Genomic DNA, 27284 nt, shown 5'->3' with positions numbered 1-27284 from the left:
GCACTCGCAATCACACCTACGGTCAATTTAGAGGCCCCAATGACTACAAGCATGTTTTGGAGATGTGTGTGTGTGTGTGGGGGGGGGGGGACCGAAGTGCCCACCCGGAGAAAAGCCACCCAGGCACGGGGAGAACTCGCAACCTCCACACAGCCGGGGCCGGGATTTGAACCCCAGACCTCAGGACTGTGAGTCCAACGGTCAAACCCATTTCCCCCCACCGTGCTGCCCCAAAGAAACGCTCATTGTAAAAATGTCGCAAATAAGCTTCGACACCATCGTTAAAAAAAATCACAACAATAACGATTTTATTTATTTTGGCTGTGAATTTTAGAATTTTGGAAAAAAAAAAGTTTGGATGAAAAAAATGAAACACTATTCAAAACGATCTTTTATTACAGCATTTATTCTCAACATTCTGGTGATGAAATTGTGAAAAAGTATCACTAAAAAGTGTAAAAACTGTATGTCTTGTATTTGCGGATTGAGGCGTGTTGTGCTGGTCGTCACCTGTCCTAACCAAACATTAACCAGGTTAACATGGCGGCCATGGACATCATATCTTTTATGACCTTTTTTTTTTAATAGGTCCTTGACACACTTTTGGTTCATCTTTGGGAAATTGCATCAGTGACGTAATGCGACGCTGCCCTCTTGCGGTCAGACATAAAATTGACCCTCAAGTTGAAGGCTTGAAAAGCGTGAACAGATGAGCGAGCCAATCCAAAGAGGGACGGCGGTTGACGGCGTCATTTCAAAAACGTTGGCAGAACATCTTGAGTCAGGCGTTTTTATAATGTTAATTATTCATATGTGCATTCTGGTTCTGCCCGGGTTTTAGTTGGATTGTAATCAGGTTCAAGTCTGGTTCTACTAAAGTTCAGTTGAGGATCTTCTACAGATTCTTGTTAGTAGATTTGGTTCTGCTTTGGTTCGGGTCTGGTTCTAGTCAGAGTGTCATCGTGTTGTTGTCAGATTTGAGTCAGGTTCTAGTTGTGGTCAGGTTGTGTTTGGATTTTAATGAAGTTGTCGTCAGTTTTTAGTTCGGTTCAAGTCTGTTTCTAAATCAGGTTCTGATTGGGCAGGTTGTGATCAAGATTCAGTCAGGTTTTAGTCCGAGTCGAGATGTTTTCCTGACAAATTACCCTCTGGTTAGATATTGGTTAGGATCTGGCTTCTGGTTTGGTTCTCGTCTGGTAGCAGTTGGACTAATGAGGTTGTCGTGAAGTTCACATTTCGTTCTCACTAGTTTCTGATTCTAGTCAGGTTCTTGTCAGCTCTCGCACAGATTCTGCTTGGCATCAGGTCTGGTTTTGGTTTGGTTCTCGTCTGGTAGTAGTCGGACTAATCGGGTTGTAGTCAAGTTCACATTTCCTTCTCACTAGTTTCTGATTCTAGTCAGGTTCTTGTCAGCTCTCGCCCAGATTCTGCTTGGCATCAGGTCTGGTTTTGGTTTGGTTGTTGTTCTTGCTGATGACCAGGTTACAGTCTTGTCCTCTTGAGGCTCTGTTTCCCAGTTTCTAGACACATTGTGGCGACGTTTTGGTTGGAATCTGTTTCCAGTTTTTGGTTCGCGTGAGTTTTAGGGCGACGCGTTCTTAGCGTGACAAAAGATTTTTAGGCTTTCGTTGTATGTTTGCGCCCTCGCGTGGCCACTTTTGGATCTGCAAGTCTCGCGCCCTCCTCATCCGCCATCTGGCACGTCACCCAGCAGGCCTAAACCATCATCCATTGATTGATTGATTGATTGAGTCACGTTTCCCCTTCGGCGACGGGCTACGCTTTTGGTCTTCCAATAAGCTGCTTCCTCCATCGAATCTCGTGACTCCATTTCAGAGAAATTCTTGACGGTCGAAGTGTCGCGACCGCGTCATCGTGGAGAGATGTCGTTGTGGCACCTTGTCGTCATGGCGACTGTTGACTTTGGCGTTCAAGATACACCCTGTAAGGATGTTGCCGAGGCGACGATGCTGTTTTTCCCCCTTTCGGTCTGGACTTGATTTTCCAGTGACATCATCAAACCTTCTGTTGTCTTATTTTCTTAAAATCTTTCATTCCTAATTACACCCAGAGAAAAACCTCACAGGCACCGGGAGCACATGCAAAATCCACACAGGCAAGGCCTGGGTTTGAATTGAGAGGCCAACACTCTCACAGCTGCGCCACCATGTATACATCCATCCGTTATCCAAGCCGCTCATCCTCACGAGGGTCCCGGGAGAGCCGGGGAACTAACCCAGGTAGCTTCAGGCGAAAGGCGGACTGCCAGTCAGGGAAAAATATCAACACCCTCACCGAGCGGGAATCGTACCACTACACCATCAGTGAGCGCATCACGTATTCATATGTATCCATTTTTTTCCGAGCCGTCTATCCTCACAAAGGTCGCACAGGCATGTAAGCGGGGAGTCGATTGTGTTTGTTTTCTTGTCACTTTTTAACAAGGCATCTGTTCACTTTGAGCAGGTGAGTGCGGCCGTGTGTGCTCAGCGTTAATTGTTGATCACGGCGCGCTAACGCATACCAGATGAGGAGTGGGCAACAGGGACTCGCCGAGTTTGACACCCGTGCCCTCCGAGACCAGGAACCGATACGGGACGTAAACCTGCTAGAACCAACGAGTGCCAAATGAAGAACCTGCCCCTGATTTTTGGAGGGGCTGCCGGAGGACGAGGACCTGGCAAAGATCTGTTGCTGGACAGGGTGCGAGGACCTGCTGCATAAACCAGGAACAGCCGAAAGACCTTGACCCGCTGCAGAACCGGGACCTCAAGAAGAAGACGTGCGGGCGAGTCAATATTTGCGTCCGTTCATCGCATCAAGTCGCCTCATTTGTCGTGTTTGCTCGACTAAAAGCCAACAACACGCGTGTGCCCCGGCGGCGGGCGTGGCCTGGCGCTATAAAGGCCTCACGGGCGGCGTGCTCAACCTCACACCTCTCGGCTCCTCTTCGCCATCTTCACCCTCATTGGACCGTCGCAGGTAAGCCCCGCCTCCCAGCGCCGCGCTCGACAGGCGTTCCGGTCCTGACGTGCGTTGCGTTCAGCTGCCTCGCGATGGCACCGTCGTGGCTCAAGGCGTCGTTGACCGTGCTGGTTCTGATGGCGGCGTGCCGTCCCGCCGCCGCCGACCCGATGCAGCTGTGCGGCTCGGAACTGGTGGACGCGCTTTACCTGGTTTGCGGGGACCGCGGATTCCTCTACAACCCCAAGAGGGACGTGTACCCCCTACTGGGTGAGCCGCCGCCATACAAAACCTTCCACGACCGACACGCAAAGAAAGCGGCGTTGCCGGCGTGACGACATGACGTTTGTTTGGGCGTGCGCCAGGCTTCCTCCCGGCCCAGGCGGGCGTGGCAGCGGGCGGCAACGGCAGGCTGCACTTCCAGGACCTCCGGGACCACGTGGAGGTGCTGGTCAAGCGAGGCATCCTGGAGGAGTGCTGCCACAAGGCCTGCGACCTCCTTGACCTGCAGCGCTACTGCAGCTCAGCACCTAGCCTAGCCTAGCATAGCCTAGCGTAGCCTGGCGGCGAGGTGAGGAGAGCAGCGGTGTTGTTTTCTGCCACCACAAGTATTTGACCTGGAAAATAAACTTTTATCAATTGACATAGGAGTTTGTTGATGTTGTTTGGCAATTTCATCTTTTCGATGTGACTCGATATGCGAACAACGCGACGTGCACAAACCGTCGATCAGCCCCCCCCCATTCAGATTATGAATGACTAAATTCACAAGACACTTACAATTTCAGATATTTTTTTGTTCACTCCAACAGCTACAACAACTAACTGTGTATCCGCAGCCGCCCTGCAGGTGGCAGTCTGGTGGAAGCACGGCTGCCATTCTGTGCCCGCAGCCATTCCCGCCACCACCGCCACTAAACACCCGACCGCTTTCATTCGTAGGCAATATAATGATATGCACGTGTATGAGTGGTGGAATCTATACATTGATATGAAGGACTTATTTGCAATTTTTCGCTGATTAATTGCCACTCAATATGTTTCTGTTTTTTTATTTCTAATAAAACAATACACAACAATACATTATTTGTATTCAAATGTGTAACGAATTTAGTCAGTGTAATGTGATTGTATTTTAATCTAAAGCTCTGTACAAAGAAAAAAATGTCAGAAACATTTCTATTGACGGATTGATATTATTGTGTTGATTTCATGATTAATGCTCGATTACGACAATTTGATTGTATCATTATTTTGTAGATAGTTGAAAGAAAATTAGAAAACTGTAAATACAGATTAAATTACGAATTAGATTCGTATTTGACAATTTTTTATCTCTTTTTATTGATTTATTGGGAGCAGGGTTTAAATTATTCTACCACGGAGTAGATGGGAAGAGAAATGGAGTAGGGGTTATGTTAAAGGAAGAGCTGGCTAAGAATGTCGTGGAGGTGAAAAGAGTATCAGATCGAATGATGAGACTAAAATTTGAAATTGAGGGTGTTATGTATAATGTGGTTGGAGGCCCCGTAGCTCAGTGGTTAGAGCACTGGTTTGGTAAACCAGAGGTTGTGGGTTCGTATCCCACTGGGGCCTCCACTCCCTGAGAAGGGTTGCGTCAGGAAGGGCATCCGGCGTAAAAATTGTGCCAAACAAATATATGCGTTCATCTGAGATGACACGCTGTGGCGACCCCGAAAGGGACAAGCCGAAAGAAACACACACATGTATAATGTGGTTAGCGGCTATGCACCACAGGTAGGATGTGACCTAGAGTTGAAAGAGAAATTCTGGAAGGAACTAGATGAAGTAGTTCTGAGCATCCCAGACAGCGAGAGAGTTGTGATTGGTGCAGATTGTAATGGACATATTGGTAAAGGAAACAGGGGCGATGAAGAAGTGATGGGTAAGTACGGCATCCAGGAAAGGAACTTTGAGGGACAGATGGTGGTGGACTTTGCAAAAAGGATGGAGATGGCTGTAGTGAACACTTATTTCCAGAAGAGGGAGGAGCATATAGTGACCTACAAGAGCGGAGGTAGAACCACGCAGGTAGATTATATTTTGTGCAGACGATGTAATCTGAAGGAGGTTACTGACTGTAAAGTAGTGGTAGGGGAGAGTGTAGCTCGACAGCATAGGATGGTAGTATGTAGGATAATTCTGGTGGTGGGTAGGAAGATTAAGAAGACAAAGTTAGAGCAGAGAACCATGTGGTGGAAGCTGAGAAAGGAAGAATGTTGTGCGGCCTTCCGGAAAGAGGTGAGACAGGCTCTCGATGGACAACCGAAGCTCCCGGAAGACTGGACGACGACAGCCAAGGTGATCAGAGAGACAGGCAGGAGAGTACTTGGTGTGTCATCTGGTAGGAAAGGGGAGAAGGAGACTTGGTGGTGGAACCCCAAAATACAGGGAGTCATACAAGGAAAGAGATTAGCGAAGAAGAAGTGGGATACTGAGAGGACTGAGGAGAGGCGAAAGGAGTACATCGAGATGCGACGTAGGGCAAAGGTAGAGGTGGCAAAGGCTAAACAAGAGGCATATGAAGACATGTACACCAGGTTGGACACGAAAGAAGGAGAAAAGGATCTCTACAGGTTGGCCAGACAGAGGGATAGAGATGGGAAGGATGTGCAGAAGGTTAGGGTGATTAAGGATAGAGATGGAAATGTGTTGACTGGTGCCGGTAGTGTGCTAAATAGATGGAAAGAATACTTTGAGAAGTTGATGAATGAAGAAAATGACAGAGAAGGAAGAGTTGAAGAGGCAAGAGTGAAGGACCAGGAAGTGGAAATGATTACTAAGTGGGAAGTCAGAAAGGCATTACAAAGGATGAAAAATGGGAAGGCAGTTGGTCCTGATGACATACCGGTAGAGGTATGGAAGCAATTTGGAGAGATGGCTGTGGAGTTTTTGACCAACTTATTCAACAGAATACTAGCGGGCGAAAAGATGCCTGAAGAATGGAGGAAAAGTGTTCTAGTTCCCATTTTTAAGAACAAAGGGGATGTTCAGAGCTGTGGGAACTATAGAGGAATAAAGTTGATGAGCCACACAATGAAGTTATGGGAAAGAGTAGTGGAGGCTAGACTCAGGACAGAAGTAAGTATCTGCGAGCAACAGTATGGTTCCATGCCTAGAAAGAGTACCACAGATGCATTATTTGCCTTGAGGATGCTCGTGGAAAAGTACAGAGAAGGTCAGAAGGAGCTACATTGTGTCTTTGTGGATCTAGAGAAAGCCTATGACAGAGTACCAAGAGAGGAACTGTGGTACTGCATGCGTAAGTCTGGTGTGGCAGAGAAGTATGTTAAAATAGTACAGGACATGTATGATGGCAGCAGAACAATGGTGAGGTGTGCCTTAGGTGTGACAGAGGAATTTAAGGTGGAGGTGGGACTGCATCAGGGATCAGCTCTGAGCCCCTTCCTGTTTGCAGTGGTAATGGATAGGCTGACAGATGAGGTTAGACTGGAATCCCCTTGGACCATGATGTTCGCAGATGATATTGTCATATGCAGTGAAAGCAGGGAGCACGCAGAGGAACAATTGGAAAGATGGAGACATGCACTGGAAAGGAGAGGAATGAAGATTAGCCGAGGTAAAACAGAATATATGTGCGTGAATGAGAAAAGTGGAGGGGGAAGAGTGAGGCTACAGGGAGAAGAGATAGCGAGGGTGGACGACTTCAAATACTTGGGGTCAACAATACAGAGCAATGGAGAGTGTGGTCAGGAAGTGAAGAAACGGGTCCAAGCAGGTTGGAACAGCTGGCGAAAGGTGTCTGGTGGGTTATGTGACAGAAGAGTCTCTGCTCGGATGAAGGGCAAAGTTTACAAAACAGTGGTGAGGCCGGCCATGATGTACGGATTAGAGACGGTGGCACTGAAGAAACAACAGGAAGCAGAACTGGAGGTGGCAGAAATGAAGATGTTGAGGTTCTCGTTTGGAGTGAGCAGGTTGGATAGGATTAGAAATGAGCTCATTAGAGGGACAGCCAAAGTTGGATGTTTTGCTGACAAGGTTCGAGATAGCAGACTTCGATGGTTTGGACATGTTTAGAGGTGAGAGAGTGACTATATTGGTGAGAGGGTGCTGAGGATGGAGCTCCCAGGCAAAAGGGCGAGAGGAAGACCAAAGAGAAGTTTTATGGATGTGGTGAGGGAAGACATGAGGGCAGTTGGGGTTAGAGAGGAAGATGCAGGAGATAGGCTAAGATGGCAAAAGATGACACGCTGTGGCGACCCCTAACGGGACAAGCCGAAAGGAAAAGAAGAAGAAGATTGATTTTCCATATTATTTTCTTGCAAATTCTTGTGAATTAAACTTACATTTGTCTGTCAGGCAAAGTCGTAATCACTCCGTACATGTAGGGGGCGCGCGACCCAGTTCCTTTTAGTTCAACACGAAGAAGTAGAAGCAATCGTCTTCGCTGTGTTGATAGCGAAACAAATCCGCTTCCATCTCGGTGAAACGCAAACATATCGAACAATCCTCCGAAATTTCCCACCTGGAACGTGACAACGCGAGGCCGACAACATGCCCGAGAGTAAGTTGGTCCGTTTTTCGTGCTAGCTGCGGCACGACTGCAAACCGAACGCGAGCAGGAGCTAACCGTGCTAGCCCGCGCACCATTTGTTTATACTTGTGCTCCGTATACAGTACTCCGTTTGTGATCGGCAATATGTATTTTTTTTCGCTGAGAACGTTAATAAAAAACACCTTCTCTGTGATGAAAAGTCCTGTATACTCTGTGTAAGTGTAAAACAGCGCGTTGTATTTGAGGTTTTCAGTTTCATGTGCACGAAAGACTAATGGAGTCTTTATTGGCACGACAGCATTGTAATCATCCATCCATTTTTGTTAGCCGCTTATCCTCACAAGGGTCACGGGAATGCTGGAGCCTATCCCAGCTGTCAACGGGCAGGAGGAGGCGGGATGCACCCCTGAATTGGGGCAATTTAGAGTGTCCAGTTAATGTTGCATGTTTTTGGGATGGGGGAGGAAACTGGAGTGCCTGGATAAAGGCACGGGGAAAACATGCAAACGAAAGATGGAACACTGGAAGATTATTAGAAGTGCATTGAGATGTCCACCTGGTTTACTTCATTTATAAAAAAGTCGTCCTAAATGTATGTGTCGAATGTCTTTCCACAGCCGAGAGTTATTCCAACCCACTGGCTCCCGAGGGTCACGATGTGGACGACGGCAGATCGGCTGCTCAGTGAGTATTCGTGGCCTCACTCGCGCACCCTCATCTGTGCACGTACGTGCTCTCATCAAAAAGAGTCGTCCTCCGCAGGTCAAAGTTGACCAATGACGACTTCAGGAAGTTGCTGATGACGCCGCGAGCTACGCCTTCTTCGGCGCCGCCCTCCAAGTCCAGACATCATGAGTTAGTCCGCCGTGGCGACGATTGACAATGACAATATGCAGCCGTTGTGGCGTTATCGTAACATAATGTCTGCAAACGTAACACAACATGGCTACAAGATTACGACAGCAACAATGTGACGATTATAACATGGCTAAATGTGACTGCAGAGAACACCGCTACAAAAACCGCATTACAATGGCATGACGACAAAGGCACATTACGACATGACAACAACGACATAACTTGTAGACTATCTGACAACAACGTAACAGTATAATACAACTGAATAACTTGTTAACACTATGACGACAGCCACGTAAAATAACACCAAACAACATTTTGTGACAATATGATGATGACGGTATGATCGCAATGTAACAGTTGCGGCAACAATAATGTAACATGACAGCATGCCAAATGCAACAATATTGTAAGAATGCAACATTGCAACTTAACATCACAACGGGACATCCATTAAACAACATGACTGCAACATCAGGCTAAGACTGCAACTCTGTTAAAGCGTCACGACGACAACCATCTGACAACTACAACACATCTGACAACTATCTACAGTAATACAGCACGACAATAAAACAATACTCTGACATAACAAAGTAACAGTAACTTCACAATGTGTTTTTTTTTTTTTTTTAAACCCAGAATGCCGAGAGACTACAACGAGGATGAAGATCCTGCGGCCAGAAGGAGGAAGAAAAAAAGGTTGGGTCGATTGAGATAAGTGATTGTTTTGAATTGATGACTGAGCGATATTTGTGGTGGACGTAGCTACTACGCTAAGCTACGCCAGCAGGAGATTGAGCGCGAGCGCGAGCTGGCCGAGAAATACCGCGACCGGGCTCGAGAGCGGCGGGACGGTGTCAACAAAGACTACGAGGAGACGGAACTCATCAGCACCACCGCCAACTACCGAGCGGTCGGACCGTCGGCTGAGGCGTGAGTGCGGCTAACAGCTGACTGACCGCGACGCCGCTTGTGCTAACGTGCTAACGTGACGCAGGGACAAGTCGGCGGCGGAGAAGCGACGTCAGCTGATCCAGGAGTCCAAGTTCTTGGGTGGTGACATGGAGCACACTCACTTGGTGAAAGGCCTCGACTTTGCTCTGCTCCAGAAGGTAACGCGCGTTCACCGTCGCACACGGGGTTTTTCTACAGCGGACTTCATTGTCTGCCTGTCTCATGCTTGGGGAGTCAGGAATGAGGGATGAGCACTAGCGTGCAATAATACAATTAAAAGTCAAAGCGATGACACCACCCAAAACCACATAATCCCCCAAAACTGTGGGCAGCATTTAGACCACGACACACCTCAAAAAGCACAACAAAACTAATTGCGTTGTTTTTCCGTGCGCCAGGTGAGAGCGGAGATCAACAGCAAGGAGAAAGAGGAAGAAGACATGATGGAGAAAGTCCAGAAGGAAGCCAAGTAGGACCTCAGTCTTTAGGCCCTTCGTCGTCCTCTGTGACATTCACATCACATTCTACTCGTGTGTGTGCGATACAGGAAAGATGTGGAACCAGAGGAGAAGATTGAATTCAAGACCCGTCTCGGTGAGTTGAGCGTGATCGCGAGTTGCTGAGTCGTGATGTGGTGGTGTTGAGAAAATACACACGCGCACACAAAAATGTCAACAAAGGTGTACGCATATTAACTCGCACGCAAACGCATACACAGCATGATCACGTACCCCTTCTGACTTGTGTTACAGAATTCTCGTAGTTTTTTCAGAAAAAAACGTCATTGAACGTTGACCTGTTACAACCATAACTGAATGTTCCGGGTAGAAAGGAAAAATAAAATCCCGCATCTGACATTAACTACTCCGCATTGAACAGTGCACACAATTTTATTCCGGCCGCCGACTGTCAAGAGGCGGAGGCGAAAGTTGTCTTTGCGTCCAGTGTCAACGCATTAGGCACTGATTGTCGCCTCCATGATAGCGAAGAAGCTGCACTTCTTAGCAATACTTATATTATATATGATATTTGAACAAAACCGCTGAAGCAACGTGTGGACTGACATTTTACCTACAGAGCGCACCTGCTAAGAAGCCTCACCCAGTACATTTGGAAAGGAAATACCATTTGGTGTACACATAAGCCGCAAGTGCCCACATTGAAACACGAGATATTTAGAAAGAAAGGTGGTACACAGAAAGACTTTTCATACCTTAGCTTAGCTTAGCTTAACATAGCAACAACACGGTAGCACGAACAGGGCTGTAAAGAAAAGAAAAAAAAACATACCAGTAAAAAAAAAAAAAAAGAAAACAGCCACGGTAGCACGGCACTAACACGGCCGGTTAAAAAAAAACCCATACCTAAATCACTGACACACGGCGGTAACACAGTAGCAACATGCTAGCGCGGCGCTAACGGGGCACTGACAGGGCTGGTTTAAAAAAAAAAACATCACTTCCTCGGCACATATCTTCCACCAGTCTCACTCTTAACCTTTTCCGCTTGAGTGCCCCCTTGCGGCCGTTAAAAATGCAAGAATTAGGGTTGGAAGCGTGTGAAAAAAGTGGCAGCTTGTAGGCCGGAAATTACGGTAATACGCACACGCAGGCACATACAGTAAAATAAGAAGCGCTGATATTGGATGTACGCATGAACGCCCGTGTAATGAGAAGTAATGTCGTTGCCGGCGTGGCGGCCCCCAGGTCGCAACATCTACCGCATGGTGTTCCGCTCGGGCACGCTGGACCGGAACGAGCTCTTCCTGCCGGGCCGCATGGCGTACGTGGTGGACCTCGACGACGAGTTCACAGACACCGACATCCCCACCACGCTCATACGCAGCAAAGCCGACTGCCCCAGTATGGAGGTATGCGCGAACGCGGACGCAAGAAATTATGTGTATGAGTGTGTTAATCCTGTGTGTGTGTGTGTGTAACAGGCTCAGACGACGCTGAGCACCAACGACATTGTCATATCCAAGCTGACGCAAATTCTGTCGTACCTTCGACAAGGAACTCGACACAAGAAGATCAAGAAGAAGGACAAAGGTGATTAAAGTGTTCTCCCCGTTTCTTCCACCCCCCGGAAATAGCAAAAATACTAAATAACGGACGCAGCGTAAATACACCTGTGTACCATATTTTTGCAATCATAAGATGCACTTAAATAGAAACAAAGGAGTCCACTTGAGGGCGGTCCCGCCACGTACGTCGTTTCCTGCTTCTTCTCGAAAACGAATCCCTCGAGAGGATTTTCATAGCGGGAGTTCCAAAAAGCCGTAGACGTCAAAATCATGTTTTGTGGTGGGGAAAAAAAACCGCACAAGTCCATGTCGGCTGCTGTTTTTTCATTAATAACATACTAAAAATCATGCATTTCATGACAGTGGCACTTTAAAAGTCTTCAATTTTCACCGCTAGCATGCACGCCGGCGCGTATTTTAGCGTGGATTTAAGCTAGCATACAATGGCGCTGACGAGGCAGAGAGGAAAAATGAATGGCAGTTTTTAATTCATTTCACTGGGGAAAGATGATTTTCCGATATGACTGTTTTGATTTGACTTGTCGTCCATCCCAGGCCACCGCTGTCTATATTTTCACGTAACACGAACGTGTTTGTGTTTCAGGCAAAGCGGATGAAAAAAGAGCTCCGGAAGCCGACATCGGGTCAGTAACAAAACATTTGTCGTCGCCTCGTCGTCGTCACGTTGCATTTTTCCGGCGTGTGTCTCGTGCGCAGCATCTTTGACGACATCGGCGACTACGTGCCATCGGCCGCGTCCTCGTCCAAACCTTCCAAAGACAAAGAGAGGCGACGAGACCGTGACAGGGACGACGAGAAAAAGCGAAGACACGCCTACTTTGACAAGGAGCAGCAGGTTCACGCGGCAACTTTGATCAAGATGTTACTCGCCGTAACACCAAACTAATATTCACACACACACACACACACAATCAACATTGATACACTACGTTATGACACAAGAATAACACAATTTTACATGCACTGTGTACAAAAAAAAATGTTCTGATGGTGTGTCTTTGTTTGTTTAGGTGGCAGAGGAGGCAGATACAGGTATGTGATCCAGGAAACGCCCTTGTTACCTTGTGTGTTAATGTAGTGTGCGTGTTAATGTTGTACTTTGTGTGTGTGACAGGTCCAGGATCGGTGCGAGATCAGCTTAAGTTGATCAACGAGAAGTTTGCGGGCGCAGCGGCCAACCAGTGGCAGGGCCAGGACACATATCCTTGTTGAGTCGCAAAAATGCGGTCGACGCCCCCAACACGCGTGTCGCCCTGTGTGTGTGTTTGTGTGTGCGTCCTTAACGTGCGTCACGCCGACTCAGAGGAGAGACACGAAAGAACATCTGGGAGATTTCTTTGGAGGATCAAACTCTTACGCCGAGTGTTATCCTGCTACGTAAGACACAGACGCACAACTGTGAAGAAGCGTGCGCACACACACAAAAACAAAAAATATACTGGTAAAAATCACTCAGACACGGCACACAAACACACACGTGACATGCAAACATAAATACCGTAATTTCCGGCCTACAGAGCACACCAAATTATAAGACTCAGTACATTTGTAAAGGAAAAATACCAAATACCATTTGGTACATACATAAGCCGCACCTGTGTATAAGCCGCAAGTGCCCACATTGAAACACAAGATAGTTACAAAGAAAGACGGTACACAGAAAGTTTTAATATCTTAACATAGCAACAACTAGCAAGAACAGGGCCGGTTTAAAAAAAACAAAACAGTAAAAATCACTGAAACACAGCAGCAACACGCTAGCACAGCACTAACTGGGCTGGTTTAAAAAAAAAAACAGCTAAATCACTGGGAGGCGGCAGAAACACGCTATCGCTAGTGCGGCGCTACCAGGCCCGGTAAAAAAAAAAAAAAATACCGGTAAAAATCACTGCGACGCGGCAGTAACACAGCAGCAACATGTTAGCACAGCGCTAACAGGGCCGATTTAAAAACAAACATACCGGTAAAAATCAGTGAGACACGGCAGCAACATGCTAGCACAGTGCTAACTGGGCCGGTTAAAAAAAAAAACACTAGTAAACTAGTAAAAGTCACTTCCTCAGTACATATATTCCACCGGTCTCACTCGTACCTTTTCCGCTCGAGTGCCCCCTAATGCACGAATTAGCCGCATCCATCGCCGCAAAAAACGCAGGGCTGAACGCATGGGAAAAAAGTCCCGTTTTATAGGCTGGAAATTACAGTACATGCCCACGTATTGAACAGTATCTGCCTCCACCGAATGAATGAATGAATGTAAACAAAAACACGCAGGATGGATGACCTGGCAGTGGACAGCGACGAGGAAGTGGACTACAGTAAGATGGACCAAGTGAGTCACACGTTGTATGTCTTACGTTCGCCCTGACGAGGGCGCCAGTGAGCGTGATGTCACGTGACCGCGTGTGGCCCCGCAGGGCAACAAGAAAGGTCCTCTCGGTCGGTGGGACTTCGACACCCAGGAGGAATATTCCGACTACATGAACAACAAGGAGGCGCTGCCCAAGTACGTACCGACCGACCCGTCGCGCCAAATCGCGACGTGACGCCGCACGCGTGCGTACGCTCCCTCCCCGCAGGGCCGCGTTCCAGTACGGCATCAAGATGTCGGAAGGCCGCAAGACCCGCCGCTTCAAGGAGACCAACGAGAAGGCCGAGCTGGACCGCCAGTGGAAGAAGATCAGCGCGGTGAGAAGCCGGAGCGTTCCCCGTCCTCCTTTGCCGTCGTGATGTCATCAACGTGCGCCTGTCTTGTTTCAGATCATCGAGAAGAGGAAGAAGATGGAGGCCGACGGGTGAGTATTTAGCCGTGTTGGGATTTCTTTCTCCGTCGTCCATAGTGGTCTACCTACACATTGATTTTATTTTTGGGTGGACATTTTTCAATCCTATATATATATATATATATATATATATATGAACCCCCAAATGCTGACTTCTGTTTTTTTTTTTTTTTTTTTTTTTTTTTTTATTTCCCCGTCTCACAGGGTGGATGTCAAGCGGCCCAAATACTGAACGTTGTCCTTTGTCGTATCTGATCGATCGTTGTGATCTCGTGTTTCACTTTCAGCTGATTAAAACAGAAAAACTTCACTTTTTGGTTTTCAGTGTCTGTCTTGTGATTGGTTCTTGTGGATCACATGACCTGGTTTTGTCATTTGAATTTGATTGTAGATCCAAGCCAATAAGAATTAAAAATCGTCAAAAATTAAAAAAAGGTTTTGTGTGTTTTTCCCACGTCATAATTAACTGTCACAGATATGTATAGGGAGGACATGCCCCTTTTGAGCTGCGTTCCTAAAGCTACAGCGAGATTATTTCATAAAGGTCAAAGTCGTCAGCATTCCGCGTGTGGACGGCAAGACAACCGAATCACCAAAAGGATGCCGCAACATGGCGCTGCGTACACGTGCATACCGCGCTGTACAGTCACAAACAACAGACGTGACAGCAATCTTTTTCAGGTAGAAAATAAATATTTTAATGTTCAGAATTGATAGGATTTGTTTTGGCTCCCGGGATATCGGTTCAGAAATTAGCAATTAATTTCAACGGCCATGCGTTGCCTTGTACGGGAACGGCGACCTCTCCGACATGGCGCGGTGATGTTATTTTACGTCATTAGTATTGTCAAAACTAGGCTGTGCATGTGGTAATTCGGCTTCAACTTCCGGTCAGGGCATACCATTGCTTTGGGTACTAGTTCACGTAAAAGTTGACATCCTTTAATATCTTTACAATTGTACATCGTGAAACATAATATTGGAGTACGTTAGCTTTAGCTTTTTTTTTGGTGTCAAAATTCTTGTTGAGCTGTTAGCTGTCAAAACAGGCGGTCGCAAAGAAGTAACTTTTCACCGATAAGTGTGCAATTTAACCTTTATAATTATGAATGTGTAAAATATCATTACACTATTATGAAGGTCTGTACCTATTACATATGTATCTGTCAATGTAGTTTTGAAACCTTCCTGGGCATGCTGCAAATGTGTAAATTATATTCAAGTATACAGATTTGTCGCTTCGTTTTCCATAACAATGCTTTTTGCCCTGACCGGAAGTCTGAGCCTGTTGACCATGGCGGAACCAACGTTGGATGCAGAGTGCGCAGACACGTTTTTATCCGACGTTATTCACGCCGTTTCGGGTACGAGCACCCGGATGTCAACACGTCTATGGCGAAATGGCCGCCGAGGATCTTCCGTCCGAGTTTGACGTCCTCATTGTGGGCACAGGTAAACTTTGGCAAAGCCCTTTGTACTTGATGTCACGTATAATGTTTTGACTTAGGCCGCGGCCCCTACAAAGGAACGTTATATAAATTTTGTTTTGAATATCCAATCACTTCTAGTTAATCGATCAACACCTCGGTTAGCTCGTGGCTTACAGCCGGCTCATTTTCAATGGCCGTGGCTAGCTAACAGCGAGCTTGTTTAGCGTGACAATAAACATGCAGTTGAGCATTTGCGAATTTTTTTTTTATCCCAACAATTTTTTTTGTTCGCGTTTTGTAACGTCAACTCCGCGCTGCCAAGCTAATTGATGTCTGCTAGCTAGCAGTGAGGCAACCTTTTCATCGTGACGTCACGGCGGCGTTGAACTTTTTTTTTTGTCGCGGGCAACATTGGAGTTATGATTTCTGTCAGAGGGGAGTTATGACATTGTATGGATGCCTCATCATAATCTAATATTATATAAACCCGCAACAAACTGCAGAAGAACTAGATTTGGAATCAGAAGTCAAGTTGAGTAGTCTGCTCAACTGTAATTCGGGTTTGTCACCTAAAAAAAAATGCTTGCAATATTGCAACGTTATTACACATGAAATTTTGTTCCAGATTTTGGCTAGAATAAAGGAACTCGACACATTTGCTTTAACGAGCTGCATAAAATGATATGCGGGGTGGAGCTGACTTCTTTGCAGGTGTATGCCCCCCCCCACACAATTGTCTTGATTTTGTTTTCCTTTGAAATCATATAATATGATTCACATTATTTTAAACAACAAAAACACGACTGCGGATTTCCCTCCCTCATCATCGAAGCGACGACGAGATTCGGCACCAAATTCTTCTCTTCTACTCAAAAGCGGTGCTGATCTTAAGACCAAAGCGATGCAACGCTGCCGCCCACTGGCGTATGTTTGTCAATGCGGTTTTGTAGAAGCCTGAATTTCACAGACGAGCAGGGTGGGACCCTCTCTCACGCCTGACTGTTCAAAAACATATTTGACGAGCATATTGGTCGGAGTACCGTAATTTCCGGGCTACAAGCACGCGTTCAATCCCGCGGTTTTATGTGGTGATGCGGCTAATTTGTGCATTTTTTCTAACGGCCGCAAGGGGGCGGAAAAGGTAACACCAGGTTTGACCCCCCCCCACCTCCAGCTCAAATCACTTCCTCTTATTCGCATTGTAATCAATATTTGGCGGCTTTTGCGTGTCCGCTGACGTGGACTGCTAAGTCCAAAATTAAGAGTATCATGGAGGGGGGAGGGTTGTACCGTGGTTTCCGGCCTACAAGCCGCGACTTTTTTTCCACACGCTTTCATCCCTGCGGTTTATGCGGCGATGCGGCTAATTCGTGCAAAAAGGTAAGAATGAGACCGGTGGAATACATGTGCCGAGGAAGTGACTTTTACCAGCCATTTTAGTGCGGCACTAGTGTTAGCACTGTGCTAGCGCGTTGCTGCTGTGTTACTAGCGTGTCTCAATGATTTTTACCGGTAAGTTTTTTTTTTTTTTTTTAACTGGCCCCTTCAACACCATGCTAGCGTTAGCGCTGCACCAGCGTTAGTATTAGCGTGGCGCTAGTTTTAAACTCTTTCTGTGCACCGTCTTTCTTTGTAAGGGCTTATCTCGTGTTTCAATGTGGGCTTTTACACAGATGCGGCTTACGTATGCACCACATGGTATTTCCTTTACAAATGTATATATTTATATAATATGATATATAACCAGGTGAATTACGCTAATTGCTTGGATTCTCATTGACAAAATGACCCGCGTTGATTCCGGAAGGTCTTACGGAGTCAGTGGTGGCGGCAGCGTGTTCTCGAGCGGGACAAAAAGTTCTTCACCTGGACACGTGAGTCCGGCGACGTTCTCCACGCACGTCTTTTACACACACACGCATCGAAATTATTTATAATAATTTGTGCGTTTGCAATTTCAGGAGGAGTTACTACGCGTCCAAGTGGGCCAGCTTCACTTTTAACGCTTTGCTGACGTGGATCAAGGAGCGTCAGGTCGACTCCCCCGCCGCACCCTCGTCGGTCGTTTTTTGCCGCGAAAGGCGGAAAGTTTCACGCCGCCGCCCGCGTCCGTTTGTTCTCGCAGGAGCCGACGGAGAGCGGCGACGCCCACGATTGGTCCAGCCTATTGCGGGAAGGGGAGGAGCCAATCTGTCTGTCAAATGCGGATTCCGCCTCCATCAGGAACTTGCAGGTGTTCTGTTTCACCAGGTAAGTTTTTCTTTCGATTTTTGTTGTTGAAAGGAAGATGACATATTTCATTTTTTTGTTGCCAGTGAGGAGGAAGAGGAGGAGGAGGAGGATGAGGAGGGAGTTCGCTGCTGCGTAGAAGATGAAGAAGAAAAAAAACAAGGTATCGCGCGGCGGTTACTTTGGGTTCACAGCTGTGATATTAAAAAATGAAAATAAACAAATGTGGGCGGCACGGCGGATCAGCTGGTAAAGCGTCGGCCACACGGTTCTGATCCCGGACCCGCCTTTGTGGAGTTTGCATGTTCTCCTCGTGCCTGCGTGGGTTTCCTCCGCCGGGCACTCCGGTTTCCTCCCACATCCCCCAAAAACATGCAAAATTAATAGGACACAAAAAAATTGCCCATAGGTGTGATTGTGAGTGCGGGTTTTTTTTTGTTTGTTTCCATGCGCTCTGCGATTGGCCGGGGACCGGTTCAGGGTCTGCCCCGCCTCCTGCCCGTCGACAGCCGGGATAGGCTCCGGCACTCCCTCGTGAGGATAAGCGGCGAAGAAAATGGATGCATGGATAAACAAATGTAATACAGTATCTGTTGTTTGTGTCAGAGTCCACAGAGCAGACAGCTGACAAGCAGCAAACGGAAGAAGAAGAAGAAGAACAATCATGTTCAGGTTAATTGCTATAGAAACTGAACATTTAGAATTAGATATCACAATAATTTGAATAAAAGTGTTTTTTTTTTCTATTTTCTCGACGCCACAGTGTCAACAGACCAACGAGTTGACGCATGGCACGACGAAAAGGAAGGAGAAGAAGTAGAAGAGGTGAGCAGCGCGTGACAGCTCATCCACGCTTGCCCGGGTCACGTGACACTTCTGTCCAATCGCAGTGTGCGCACGCAGAAAAGGAGGAGCCGGAGCCGCCACGCCCCCGCGAGACGGCCAACCAATCGGTTCCCGGCAGGAAGAAGCTGACCTATTCGCACCTGCTCAAGGAAGGACGAAGGTTCAACATAGACCTCGTCTCCAAGGTAACTGCCATCTATTATTATCGTCATCATCAATCATATTCGACACATCGCCGTATTATCATAATCATCCATCTACACTGTACTAATCATATTTGTAATCAACTCTTCCCTTTTTTACTATTCAAATCTATCTATACTCAAATTCGTCATAATCCAGTAGACACTTTTTATCATAGTCTATCATATATCATCTGTTTATCTATTCCCTCGAAAACCGCTTATTCTATACTTTTATCTTAACCCTCGTAATCTGTTTATCGGTCATAAAATGCTCTGTAGTCTACGGGAATTCACGTGTGTATCTATTCTAATCTATGGTGTCGTCTGTCATAACTCGCCATTTTGCCTCTTCAGTTGATGTACGCTCGCGGCTCATTGGTGGAGCTGCTCATCAAATCCAACGTCAGTCGCTACGCCGAATTCAAGAACATCACCAGGATCCTCACCTATCGCCACGGCAACGTGGAGCAGGTGTGTACGTGTGCGCAACGACGACGACGCTGAAATTTGTTTGCGCGCCGTGCGAATAAAGTTGATCGTTGTTGTTGTCGTTGTTCACGGTCAGGTGCCGTGCAGTCGGGCCGACGTGTTCGCCAGCCGCCAGCTGTCGATGGTGGAAAAGAGGAAGCTGATGCGATTCTTGTCTTCCTGTCTGGAGGAAAAGGAGGAGGAGGAGCTCGAGGGTAAAAAGCGTCTTTACGATTATGCGCGGGCGGCTTGCGGCGTCACCAGACATTGTGGGTAATCGCGCTCACAGGCGACAGCGGGCGACCGTATTCGGAGTTCCTGCGCGGGCGGCAGCTGGGCGACAACCTGCAGCACTTCCTGCTGCACTCCATCGCCATGGCGACGGAGGAGACGACCACCCGCGCCGGCCTGGCCTCCACGCGTCACTTCCTGCGTTGCCTGGGTCACTACGGCAACACGCCCTTCCTGTTCCCCGTCTACGGCCTGGGCGAGATCCCGCAGTGCTTCTGCCGGTGAGCCGGGCGGCGACGGCCATGTTTGGGCGGGGGCGTTAACCGTGCGATTGACCTTTCAGGATGTGCGCCGTGTTTGGGGGCGTTTACTGCCTGAGGCATCCAATCAGGTGCCTTCTGCTCGACAAAACCGCCAACAGGTAGCCACGCCTCCTCCTCGGCCTGTTGTCGCGGTGCGTCTGCCATCTTGGATGTGGCAGAGCCGCCCAGTAAATGTCGCGCACGTCCTCAGATGCACCACCCTGATCGACGGCCGCGGGCAGCGGATCGCGTGCGGCCATTTTGTACTGGAAGATGACTTTCTGCCCGCCCACCTGAAGAACCAGGCCACGCCCACCAGGTTTGGACCCCCCCCCACCTCCGGTTCAAATCGCTTTCTCTTATTCGCATTGCACGGGGGGCGACCAATCAATTTTTGCCGGCTTTTGCGTGATGTAGACTGATAACGCCATTTACAGTTTCTATGAAGTCCAGAATTATTGTTAGTATTGTGGAGGAAAAAAATGGACCGTGATTTCCGGCCTACAAGCTGCGACTTTTTTTCACACGCTTTCAAGCGGTTTATGCGGCTAATTTGTGAAATGTTTTTTTTCTCACGTCCGCAAGGGGGCACGCAAGCGGAAAAGGTAAGAGTGAGACCGGTGGAATATATGTGCCGAGGAAGTGACTTTTACCGGCCCTGTTAGCGCTGTGCTAGCGTGTTGCTGCTGTGTTACTGGCGTGTCTGTGATTTTTACCGGTAAGCTTTATTTTAACTGGCCCTGTTAGTGCTGCGCTAGTGTTAGTGCTGCGCTAGTGTTAGTGCTGCGCTAGTGTTAGCGCATGGTAACGCTAGCACTGCGCTACCATGTTGCTGCTGTTTTACTGTACTGGCGTGTCTCAAGAGATATTTCCCACTAAGTTTTATTTTAACCAACCCTGTTAGCGTTAGTGCTCGCTTTAGCGCTGCTAGCGTTAGTATGTATGTATGTATGCAGCGTATGTACGTACCAAACGGTATTTCCTTTCCAAATGTACCGGGTGAGGCTCTTAACCGGGTTCGCTCTGTAGGCCGGGAATTACGATTTAATTTGAAGGGCCTAATGGCGTCTCCCCGTGCAGGTCCGTCTCCAGAGGCGTTCTCATCACAGACCGCTCTATTCTGCCCAGCGACCAGGATCAGGTCATATGACTACACTTGCCACATGCACCGACAACTGTTATGATCACTTCAATTTTTTTTTTTTTTTTAGGGGGGGTGTAGTTGTAATTGTCTTGACAGTGGGCGAGTCCTCACGATTTTGGATTTGAATCATATCATCCTCATCTATAGTGCGTAATGTGCGCATGAATCAACATTCATGCGCACATTCATTCTTGTTCGTGTGCCAAGGTCTCCTTGGTAACCATCCCCCCGACAGAGGCGGGACTCCCCGCCGTGAGGATGGTCGAGCTGTCGCCGTCCACAATGACGTGCGCCCCGGGAACGTGTGAGCGTCCCATTTTGACGTCTTTTCGGTAACGGCGGCAAAAGCGCAAAACAAACGTCCGTCGTGCCTTCCTCAGATTTGGTCCACCTCACCTGTCAATCGCAACTGGGCTCCGCCTACGACGACCTTTCGCCTGTGGTGACCAGGATGTTTGACACCATGCAGTCACATGACCAAGGTGAACTGAATTTAAGCCTTTGTCACTTTTTTTTTTTTTTTTCAATTGACCCTATTGTACCTGTTGAAAATCAAGCTAAACGTTGCTCTTTACTTGCATTTGTTCCATCAGTCATTTATCTTCCTGAGGGTATTTGTATCCCCCCGCCCCCAACTACAACATGGTTTGTTCCTTGCGCACTAAGGTTGGCGTCCGCGCGTGCTGTGGAGTTTTTACTTCAACATGGACGACTGCGCCAAGGTGGACGTCAGCAGCTTGCCGTCGAACGTGTACGTGTGCTCGGGACCGGACGGCGAGCTGGGTCACGAGCGTGCCATCAAACAGGTGCTGTATAATAGTGTTATATTTGTCACAATTATTAATTATAATATAATTTATTGTCCCTTTTTAAAATTTCATTTGCGCTATCAAATGTGTTTAAAAAATTTTCCTCACTAATATCTGCTATTCTAGTCTTTACTTTTGTTGTTACAGTTAAGACGATTCCCTCCCATTTGACTTTTCAAAATTCTATATAATAAAATGTCTTTTGAAGTTATTGCTGAACCAGCCCATTTGTCGGCAGGCCGAGTCCATCTTCCGCAAGATCGCCCCCGACCAGGACTTCTGCCCCGCCGGGCCCAACCCCGAAGACATCCTGTACGACGCAGACGACGAAGTCTTGGGGCTTGGCGGCGTCGCCCCCGCGACGGGCGAGGAAGTTGCCCAAGGGTGACCCCAAATACAACATGTAGAGTATTTACTTGACCCCTGTAATGCATTGTTGCAGGGAAAAAATATATAATTTTCTATTTATGTGAACTAAAATTAATAAAAGCATCTGCTAAACAAACTGGTTCAGCTTGCTACAGAATCAAACTCACGAGCAAGAAAGTCACAGCCGACGGCCCGATGTACTTGAACACGTCAACTCGTTTATTATCAAAGTTTTGCGTTTTCTTTACAATCTGCGTCCGCGACGTCCTCCCTTTCTGCGCGTGGAGTCTGACGGGATGGGGGTCACGTCCTCTGAAAGCGCAAAACAGAAAAGTCATGCGTGCGCTTACCGGACTGCGCGCGTGCGACTTGCGCCGCGCTCACCAATGCGCCCGATCTTCATTCCCGATCGAGCGAGCGCCCTCAGCGCCGACTGGGCTCCCGGTCCAGGTGTCTTGGTCCTGAAAAGGCCGCGGCAGGCACACGAGTCGACTTTGAGCATTCGCTGCGACAAACTTAAAATTCCAGTTTTCAGAATTAATTCAAATTGCATCCGTGTCGATGTGCACCGCTGACATGAACAACGCAGCAGCCAACGACAAAAAGCCCAACCGCAATTTACGGCCTTTTTTCTCCACGGTTTATGCGGTGATACGGCCAATTTGTGCATTTTCTCTAAACAGCCGCAAGGGGGCACTCGAGCGGAAAAGGGAAGCGTTATATGTGCCAAGGGGAGTGACTTTTACCAGCCATGTTAGTGCTAGCGTTAGGACTGTGCTCGCGTGTCAGTGAATTTTACCAGTAAGTTTTTTTTTTTTTTTTAATCAGCCCTGTCAGCACCACGCTAGCGTTAGCAGTGGAATATATGTGCCGAGGACCTGACTTTGACCAGTGTGATGGTCTGAGCGCTCCCGGTGCTGAAAAGCCTTCTTGTGATGAACGCGCACGTATATTAATGCACACATATTTTGTAAACATCCACATCTATGCTTTAACTTGTCGCCAAGTGTTCACGTTCGCTTTGGACGACCCAGAAAGAAACGCAGCGAATGTACAGATGGGCGTATACTTTTGTTTTAGGGTTACGGCGAGGATATAAACGTACGTTAGCTCACTTCTATGTAGAAGAAGGAACTATGCAAGCGGCGGATTTTCCAATAAGCATCTATTCTGTACCCAGAGTTCCCCTGTTAGTAACGCATGTGCATGAGTTACAAGGGGACTTTTCAGTACGGGGGCGCGCTCAGACCGTCACACTGGCCCTGTTCGCTCTGCACTAGCGTATTGCTGCTGTGCTAATAATGTGTCTCAGTGATATTTACAGGTAAGTTTTATTTTAACCAGCCCTGTTAGCGCTAGCCCAGCTAACGCTAGCATTAAACTCAATGTGGGCACTTGCGGCTTTCACACAGGTGCGGCGTTATGCATGTACCAAACGGTATTTCCTTTCCAAATGTACTAGGTGAAGCTTGTAGCCAGGCGCGCTCTGCAGGCCGGGAATTACAGTACGTCAATTGCTTTTTCTGCGAGTGTGACACAAGTGTTGTGTGACGTCTCACCGGTTCCCCCCGGTGGCCCGGAGCTTGATGTGCAGCGCGGTGATGCCGAGCTCCTTGCAGCGCTGCGCCACGTCCTGCGCCGCCAACATGGCGGCGTAGGGGGAAGACTCGTCTCGGTCCGCCTTCACCTTCATGCCGCCCGTCACCCGGCAGATGGTCTCCCTGAGGAGACCCCAGCCGCAGTTACTAACGCGCAACGAGCGCACCCGCGGCCCGAATCGTTCCCGCCGCCGGCCTGGACTGACTTCCCGGAGAGGTCGGTGACGTGCACGAAGGTGTCGTTGAAGGAGGCGAAGATGTGGCACACGCCGAAGACGTTCTCGCCCTCGGCAACCTGCGGCCCCAAGCTGATCACTTGCTCCTCCTTCTTTTCTTTGCCCTTGCGCGGCGCCATCTTGTCTGGTGCACACAACAACGGAGCGGAAATAAACGTTACGCGTCTGCACCTGTCGCTTGAGAAGTATGACTTTTGTCCTTGAAAATGTGCCACTCTCCAAATAAAAAAAAAAAAAAAAAAAAAAAGTTTGACGTATTTCCCAATAAATTTCTTTCAAAATACCACCAATAAAGAAAAATCAACAGTTACCCCCCTAAATAAGTGCCCCCCCCCAAGACAAGGATTTTACTTCACTCCACCCCCCCCCCCAAAAAATACATGCAGTCGTGCCTCAGGATAGACAATAAGTCAACTCTAAAGTCATATCGGAAAATCATCTTCCCCAATGAAATGAATTTAAACTGCCATTCATTTTTCCTCCCTGCCTTGTCAGCGCCGTCGTATGCTAGCTTACATCCACGCTTAAATACGCGCTGGCGTCCATGCTAGCAGTGTAACAATTGTGTTCAAAGTGAGCTTCATTGGACAAAAACCACCCAAAAACCATTTTGAAGAAAATTGAAGACTTTTAAAGTGCCGCTGTCATGAAATGCAGGATTTTTAATATTAATGGAAAAAAAAAAAAAAAAAAAAAACAGCAGGCGACATGGACCTGTGTGTCCCCCCCCCCAACCACAAAATATGATTTTGACATCTACGGCTTTTTGTCACTCCCGCCATGAAAGTCCTCTGGAGGGATTTGTTTTCGACAGGAAGCAGGAAGTGACGTACGTGGTAGGACTGCCCTCACGTGGAGTCGTTTGTTTCGATTGGTTTTATTTGATGGAAGGTAGCTCGTTGTTCCTTCCTGTTATCCAAAATGCCGGCTCGTTGTATTACCGGATAATGTTCGAACACTCGCGAAGATGGACTTACCCTTTGCACAAGACCCGCTTCGTCGTGAAAAATTGATTGCACGGGTGCAAAGGACCGGTTCCAAATGACACGTAGGTAATAAATAGCTCGGGTGACGGATGGACATAATCCTCTATTAACGTCACACAAGATCCACATACGTGGAAGTTACGGGTGCTAAATGTGTCAACGTGCGCGTCGGACGGCCTCCGCACGGCCTTGCGGATCCAGGCCCGGCGCGGCGCTAGCCCTGACGTCGAGGTGAATCGGTGACTGCTCAACGCGAAGGCGATGTTTGTGGCCAAGTGTGGGAGGAAAAATGCCGCCCGGCACGGGTCTTCCTGAGTATTCGACATACTGTCTGGGACTCTGTTGTTAGTTAGAAGTGATCCGCATATCTAAACATGGCTCGAAACAATAGGTTAATATTGCTCCGGTCATTCGACGCGATTGTGAGATGTTCTCTTCTTCTTTGAAGAGCTTCCATAGCAAGTTGCCACTACTTGTTTTCAATGGCAAATTTCCCGGTGTGATGTCAGACATTGCAGGCAATATGGCGACCACTTGGATTGTCGAATGAGACAACCGCTGTTTTGCGCACGGATGACGCACTCTCCGCTCAATTTCCTTTTTACGATAGACATTGAAGTGAATAACATAATGTATTTTTCATTACAATATCTATTTTAGAATGTTTATAAGCATGACAGCGGAGCTAGAATCCACACAATTTTTGCAATTTCAAGTGAAAAGTTTCAAGCATTACTTTTCCTTGCAAATGCGTTTCGCTTCATTGGGCCTTCATCCTGTTCTAAAAATGTTACAAATGTGCTCATCTCAACGTCGCGAGTGATCCCATCAGTCGAAACGAAGCCGAACTGTGGGAATGTTTTTTTCTGGTCGCCGCCATGTTGCGTGACGTCACAAAAAACCAATTTCAAAGACTGCTTTCAATCCCCGAGAGCGTTCGAATTTGTCCATTTGAACGCAAACACGTTTCTTGGAGGGCGATGCGACACGCTAGCGTTAAAAAAGACGAACACCTGAAGATGTTGGAAGCGAGCGACGGGCGGTCGGGAAAGCCGCAAACTGCTAACAAGCGAGCGGGCCAACGGTGACAATTTAACGCCTACAAGAAAGACCAAGGGGCACAAAGTCGACACGGACTCAAGAATAAGCGCCAATGAAATTCTAGAAAGGAGATTGAAAACGATGGAAATGGATCAGCTCTCACCTCAGTTGTTGGCTGCTGGAGATCCAAATAGAAAGGAAAGACGGAAGTCCTTCCGGGGTTAAAGCGACGCGTTTGACGCGGGAGCGTGTCTATGGCCGCTGCTGCCTTCTACAGGCGGGGAGAATTAGCTCAGCGTCAACCGCAACTGCAGTACGGAACTCTATTGCGTTCCAGATATTTTAGACATTATTTCATCAGAATCATCTTTAATGGTTGAAAGACAATGTAATAATGTGTCTGTCTAATGTTGTTAATATACTGAATTGCTGTAAATGTTGTACCTTCCCCTCTATTGGTTTTGGTTCATAGCTAAAAATGAAGAGCTACAGATCGACATACATTATTATGTCATTTGCATCACTATATTTATGTATTTATTCATACTTTTTTTTTACTTCATTTTCTACACGTTTTTCTTCACGTTTTTTTTTTTAAAGCTTGACTGTGGGCGTAAGACATGGCTGCAGCGAGACATGATCTTCCGGTGGCCTGAACCAGGAAGGGTCCTGTGACGCTCTTCAGGCGGTCGACCACGAGGCCGACAGCTAACGTCCGGGCGATATTGCCGCTTTTCTCGGTGGACCGCGATGACAGCGGAGTTTTTCAAGTAGGATGGGAGGAGAGGGACTGAAGTTCTGACGGAGAACTGGATCGGCTGAAGGGTTCAGCCAGCAGGGACTTTCTGGCGGAAGAGGGACAGCGAGAGGCCACCCCAAGATTTCCCATGTTTTCTTTTTAGACGAGGGCACCTTGAGATACGACTAACCCATTCTTCCAAATATCGATTGGAACAAACGGTAGAAAACGCCATAGACGGGCTAACAAATGGCATAGGTGTCCTTTTAGCCGGGGTGTATCGAACTCATTTTTACCCATCGTTGTTATGGCTTCCCTCAGACGGTCTAGCTTGACGCCTCACATTGTGATGTGGATAACAACTGAATCAGAATCCATCTATTTTTTTCTTTCACGGGCCGCATGAATTGATCTGGTCAGTTGTGTCTCGACCCAGTCCAGTCCTTGAGTTTTGACGCCTCTGCAAAAACCAAACCGGTTTTTCAACGCAAACGGTGCAGCAACATGGGAATACATTCTTTA

General features: G+C 47.6%; 4 protein-coding genes and 1 non-coding gene across 5 annotated transcripts; 4 read left to right on the top strand and 1 right to left on the bottom strand.

Moving 5' to 3' along the window:
• The first annotated feature begins 2828 nt into the window (after nt 1-2828).
• LOC133491944 (insulin-like) lies at nt 2829-3607 on the top strand. The gene is made up of 3 exons (XM_061803706.1): nt 2829-2982; nt 3047-3234; nt 3330-3607. Exons 2-3 carry the CDS (start codon nt 3057-3059, stop codon nt 3506-3508), a joined length of 357 nt encoding a protein of 118 aa, XP_061659690.1. The 5' UTR covers nt 2829-2982; nt 3047-3056; the 3' UTR covers nt 3509-3607.
• Nucleotides 3608-4487: 880 nt separating this feature from the next.
• On the top strand, nt 4488-4560 carry trnat-ggu (transfer RNA threonine (anticodon GGU)). Its single transcript has one exon. It is a non-coding gene; the product is annotated as a tRNA-Thr (tRNA).
• Nucleotides 4561-7352: 2792 nt separating this feature from the next.
• Nucleotides 7353-14459, top strand: ik (IK cytokine). Its single transcript, XM_061804034.1, has 20 exons — nt 7353-7513; nt 8122-8188; nt 8267-8359; nt 9005-9064; nt 9131-9298; nt 9363-9477; nt 9718-9788; nt 9867-9913; nt 11026-11189; nt 11262-11370; nt 11950-11989; nt 12063-12201; nt 12377-12398; nt 12481-12565; nt 12660-12743; nt 13641-13698; nt 13784-13872; nt 13946-14054; nt 14127-14161; nt 14354-14459. The coding sequence occupies exons 1-20, from the start codon at nt 7504-7506 to the stop codon at nt 14379-14381; spliced, it is 1593 nt and encodes a 530-aa protein (XP_061660018.1). The 5' UTR covers nt 7353-7503; the 3' UTR covers nt 14382-14459.
• A 1009-nt stretch (nt 14460-15468) lies between these two features.
• On the top strand, nt 15469-22300 carry chm (CHM Rab escort protein). The gene is made up of 18 exons (XM_061803510.1): nt 15469-15601; nt 17387-17453; nt 17541-17613; nt 17705-17829; nt 17895-17971; nt 18415-18480; nt 18572-18633; nt 18699-18839; nt 19194-19310; nt 19405-19522; nt 19597-19819; nt 19882-19959; nt 20052-20159; nt 20921-20981; nt 21192-21288; nt 21365-21466; nt 21651-21790; nt 22032-22300. Exons 1-18 carry the CDS (start codon nt 15550-15552, stop codon nt 22179-22181), a joined length of 1857 nt encoding a protein of 618 aa, XP_061659494.1. The 5' UTR covers nt 15469-15549; the 3' UTR covers nt 22182-22300.
• A 60-nt stretch (nt 22301-22360) lies between these two features.
• Nucleotides 22361-26329, bottom strand: rps14 (ribosomal protein S14). Its single transcript, XM_061803523.1, has 5 exons — nt 26187-26329; nt 23967-24120; nt 23722-23883; nt 22547-22623; nt 22361-22474 (listed from the first exon to the last, which is right to left on the bottom strand). The coding sequence occupies exons 2-5, from the start codon at nt 24113-24115 to the stop codon at nt 22407-22409; spliced, it is 456 nt and encodes a 151-aa protein (XP_061659507.1). The 5' UTR covers nt 24116-24120; nt 26187-26329; the 3' UTR covers nt 22361-22406.
• Nucleotides 26330-27284: the final 955 nt, after the last annotated feature.

Source organism: Syngnathoides biaculeatus, chromosome 18 (assembly GCF_019802595.1).
Source record: "Syngnathoides biaculeatus isolate LvHL_M chromosome 18, ASM1980259v1, whole genome shotgun sequence".
Classification (NCBI taxonomy): Eukaryota; Metazoa; Chordata; class Actinopteri; order Syngnathiformes; family Syngnathidae; genus Syngnathoides; species Syngnathoides biaculeatus.
Note: the sequence above shows the minus strand (reverse complement) of the source record. Positions and strands in the feature narration are given on the sequence as shown.